The sequence below is a fragment of the Pundamilia nyererei genome, unplaced genomic scaffold, assembly GCF_000239375.1.
Source record: "Pundamilia nyererei isolate P.nyererei 1_Seehausen unplaced genomic scaffold, PunNye1.0 scaffold00134, whole genome shotgun sequence".
Lineage (NCBI taxonomy): Eukaryota > Metazoa > Chordata > Actinopteri > Cichliformes > Cichlidae > Pundamilia > Pundamilia nyererei.
The window spans coordinates 1,720,256-1,725,111 of record NW_005187535.1 but is presented as its reverse complement, the minus strand read 5'-3'; the positions used below and the strand labels follow the sequence as shown (position 1 = coordinate 1,725,111).

General features: G+C 42.5%; 1 protein-coding gene across 1 annotated transcript in view; it reads right to left on the bottom strand.

Moving 5' to 3' along the window:
- The window catches only part of epn3b (epsin 3b), a 13,312-nt gene that overhangs the window by 4,062 nt on the left and 4,394 nt on the right, over nt 1-4,856 (bottom strand). Inside the window, exons 2-7 of the mRNA XM_005743719.2 lie at nt 3,309-3,543; nt 2,979-3,137; nt 2,670-2,753; nt 2,233-2,530; nt 1,784-1,902; nt 421-507 (exon numbers count right to left, since the gene is read on the bottom strand). Of these exons, the coding sequence (XP_005743776.2) occupies nt 421-507; nt 1,784-1,902; nt 2,233-2,530; nt 2,670-2,753; nt 2,979-3,137; nt 3,309-3,377 (816 nt within the window). The 5' untranslated portion in view covers nt 3,378-3,543. The remainder of the gene's footprint in view (nt 1-420; nt 508-1,783; nt 1,903-2,232; nt 2,531-2,669; nt 2,754-2,978; nt 3,138-3,308; nt 3,544-4,856) is intronic.

Below are 4,856 nucleotides of genomic sequence, written 5' to 3'. Positions count from 1 at the left end.
CCTTTACATAAGACTGCAGCTGACTCTGATTGGCTTGTTGACAGGCCAATGAGTAAAGGAGCTGATGTGCTACAAGATAAGAAGTATGCTTTCAGGGAAATGTCATGCTGAGCTCAAGGTTAGACACGACAGAGTCATTATCATTCAGCAAGCACCTCTTTCTCTTCTCTCAGCTTTCTATTGTCTCTCTCAACACTCGATCATAAGGCTGTTTTGTTGTTTATTTTATTTTATTTTTAGGCTTGTTGTCCATCCCTGCCTCGTAGTCTGCAGCCTATATTCAACTTCTTTCTCCAAATGCCTGCCAGCAACCACCTACAAATGCATCCGCCCACCTTTTCATACAAATTCACACTCATGTTCCATGCATGTACCCACACACATGGCATCCATCGTATACACACACATTTTTGAACTCACCTCGTGCGTCTCTGACTGGCTCTCTCTCCGGCTCTCATCCAGGGCCTTCTGTAACAGTGACTCGTCTCCTTGGCGACAGCGCTGCTCCTGCAGGGGCGGTATTGTGACATCATCAGCATTACCATCGTGGCAATGAGTGCAGACCCGCACACAAAAACTGGCATTGGTTAAACACTTTTCTGCTGCTTGGCCCAGCAGACCGAACGCGGCACTGGTGGCTGTTTTGTACTGTTGAAATATTTAGTTTACAAAGAGCAGATGCTGGGTAAGCGCAAAGCAGAGAGAAAATCTTCCAAAATTACACATGAGAGTTGAAGCAGTACTTGTATGAAAAATCATATGAGATGATATCTCCTGATAAGGAGACAGGTGGTAAAAGCTGGAGAAAAGGAAGAAGAGGGTTAGTGAGATCGCCATTATTCAGGACTGTAACTGCCAAAAATTAAAAATAAAGAAACGCACGAATGAATGAATGACTCAAAATACACTAAATGTGCAAAAACAGTGTTAAAAAATAAATGTAAGCGTTAATCAATTTATAAAATGCAACTTAATTGTATTTCTGTTTAAATTTGCTTCCATATTTATTTACATCACAGTAATGCGTCCTAACTCTATTTTCCCTTTAAATTTGCCATTTATTAATTTCATTCCCCGCATCTTGTCAAGTCAATTATGTTCCACTTAATTTTCAGTGTTTTATTTTTGGATAATGTGCTTCTTCTTTATTCTCCAAATGAGGGAGCTGTCATGTAAAATGTAAAGTTTGTGCCTGTTGGTTCACTGGCACCAGGTGCACAGCACAAATGACAGCCTCTAGTCAAAGAGACTGGAGGTGCTTAGCTAATGTAGCTGAAAATCATGCTCTCAGTTTGTACCTTTAATGGCCAAGAAAATGTATACATTAGAACAAAGACGAATAACTAAAAAAATGCAAATGACAAAAGAAATATCAAATTAATGTTACATTTTAAAAATACCAGGAAAATCTCAGTAAAAGCATATGAGCCATGTCGTCAAATACACAAAAAGACACACAATATTTAATAATTGCTTACTTTAAGCTCTGAGGTGTGTTTCTGTGTGTACCTGCACATGCTCCGTTAGGCTAAGGCTTTGAGCAGTCTGTAGTTCTGTGTCTCCATCTGTCTCTATGGTAACAGGGGAAGGAAGGGCTAGCTGAAGGTGGGCGAATGTTCAAAATGTTTGCAACATTTTCATTTTCATTACTGTAATCATCAAGAGGCACTGAATACAGAGGACTTATTTGTGTGTATATGTGGACAGGAGCTACACCTGAGGACATCCACATTATCATACCGTGCGTGTGTGTGTGTATGTGTATTGTTGTGTGTTGTTTTACCTTCTGACTCTCCTCCCTGCTCATGGCTAAAGCCAGCTGGAGCTGTAACTCCTCTTCCCCACTGGTCTGAGGTCGAGCCTTCTCCAGGTCTGAAGCGGCTCGAGGAGACGAGGACGAGGCTGCGGAGGGATTTTGGGAGAATGGAATAAGACCGAGTTAGGAGAAACGATTGATGTGGGGATGATGATGTTCCAGAAAGACAAGAAGCACACAAAGTATGGGGCTCATTTGAATATTTTCAGGCCTACGCTGCAGTATTGATAATCCATGTGGTTGTCCAAAGTGCTGGGTGACAGCGCAAAAAACATTTAATTAGGGATGCGGCAATGATCCTGAATTTAAATGTGTATTTTTAACTCTTGATCTATTTATTCGCAACTTGCTATCATACAATGGAAGGCGGTTAGTGTTCCAGATAAGTTTACTCACAGTTTACTCACAATACTCACAGTTAAAGGAAGACGGAGAGCCTCTGGAGCGACTGAATTCCTCCCCGTATAGCACAGCCATGCTGGGCTGACTTGTGCGTCTGCCTGGGTGATACGCTGGGGGTATACCTCCATAAACACCTCCACCCCCTCCACTGCCTCCACCAGCCATTCGCTCCTTGGTCTTAAGGGCTTGACTCCTCTCCTGGCGCAGCCGCTCCTCGTCCCGAAGGAGGCAGACCAGTTGGCGTGCTTTTTCCCTTACGTTGGCCCCCTGGTCTCTGCCATCACGATCCACATACTGAAAGTCGCGCAGGGTCTGAACCACACACAAAAGACATCACAGTGAGTTTTTTTTAAGTATAAAATTTAGCTAGCTGAACAGACGCAGGGTTGTGGTTAACATGATGTGATCAATAAACAATGATCAATCAGCTCTTTTTGTTGCACTCCAATACCTGAATAGTGAACGCATTCTCACGGCACTGCTGGGCCACCCTTTCTGATCCTGTCTTCAGCAAGTAATCCAACAGTGTCAGGGCCTGGAGTCAAATCACGATTAGCACATTTATTCCCAAATACTTTTTGTAGTCAACATATTGTGCACATTACAACTGACGTTTTCATCCAGAAGAACAAAATTTAAAGATGCATGACTGTTATTCAGTGGAGCTAGTGAGTGTGGGTGGATGGCCAACAAGTACAGAGAAGCTACAGTTTACAAAGTCAGATTAAACAACAACACTCATGTCTTTTCATGAAATCACCTTGTAGACATGTCTCCAGTTCTTGCCGCTGTCATTGAGGCGCTTCCACACCATACCCATGACCTCAGCAAACGCCACCACATTGAAGGTTAAGTCAGCAATCTCTGACATGAGAGACGAGGATGGCCCCCATGGATCGTTTGAGGTGGCCTCACGAACCTGCACGTTGGCAGCACAGGAATAACATCCATTTATGTTTTACGTCTGAGAGATCTCAAGTGCTTATCTGTATGATGGTCAGCAGTGAAAGAAGCACAGACTTTTTGTTTTTAATCTAATATGACTAATAAACAGTGACACTTGAAGAAGATAGCACATTTAATACAATACCTTGATCTCTGCTTCTGAATAGTTGTGTACAATATTCTTCACCTGCCTGCGCAGGGCTGAGGTTGTCATGGTGACAGATGATGGGGAAATATGGAGGGAGAGAAGGCGATAAACAAACGGTCAACGGTTTAAGAATGGGGGAGAAGAGGGAAATGTGGATGGGAGGAGGGGAAGAGTGGGGAGGTAGCTATGCCAGTGAAGGCTCCTCTTTTCTGTCGGGAATTGTAAGATGCCCCTGTAAGAAAGAAATGAAGATGATATATAAAAAGTATGAACAGTATGACTTTTATGAAGTACTTTTACGTCTTTCTCGATCTGCCCTGGTTGATGCAGAAACATAATGCAGCCCTCGTCTTGGGCTTGTACACATCCAATCATCAAATCTCAAATATGTTGTTATTTTAGCTGCCTTTCCACATATGCAAGCTGCTTTGCAACCCGCCAAGCTCCTCCCTTGATGCTGTCTCTAATTTACGTAATGCTCTGTTTGTTGTCACTGATGCCTGCTGTATTGTGTGGATAGTGGCGCTACCCACTCTCCTGGTGGTGTGCTTCTCTCCACACCTTCAGTGGACCTTTCATGATGATAGATGAGGACTTTGAGTGATTTCCAGACCAGATCCAGTTTTATATGTTGTACACAGTGGCTGGACATTTGTAAAGCTAGTGGAGCAGTTGCTGCTATTGTTGCATTTGTGTACTTCCATAGTCATTGATTTCACCGTTTCATATGTGCTGACTCAATCAGAAATCACCAATAATGTATCAAGAAAACCATCAACAGACTGACACTGCCCTCTAACTTGACCATCACCACTAAATCAACAAGCTAACTTAAAAGCAATTTCTTTGTTGTCTGTGTCAATTAGAGAACAGTGAAATGACAATGTAAACAATGACTGACAGAGCGGTTTCTAGTTTGTGCTCCGTTATGGAGAAGTAGGTCATACTAAAACTCTGGCACTCAGGTGTTTGATGAAGCTACTTGGTAGCTTATATTATTCAGGCCACCGTGCACAGTCTGTGTGCGCGTAGACACACACTTGCAACCCAATTTGCTCTTCCAAATTCGTATTTCACAAAGGACATGGGGGAATTGATCATTAAGGGTTCCTGTGATACATTTCCCTCTGCCAGCGACTATAAGCTTCCACTGACACAGAACGTAATTAACCTACTAAACCAAAGCTGAGCTAGGGTGACCCCCCCCCCCTAAATTAAATCTCTTTTCATCTGTCTTCAACTCACTAAATTGTCAGATGACAGAAAATATACTTTTAAAAAAATCCCCCTAATGACAAGGTGAACCTTTGAGTTTCTTAGTGTTTGAATACATTGGCCAGATGTGGCAATCAAATATGTATCCTTTGTCTTTGTACCATAAAGAAACGTGCTGATCAAAGATCCATAACTGCCAGAGAGAGACGAAAACTCTCCACAATACAGATGAGTGTCCATCCCAGTTCAGTGCTGGTAAGAAGATCGCCAGAGGGTATGATCACATGTGATCACCTATTTCTGTGTTTATGATAATTATCTTAAGAATAT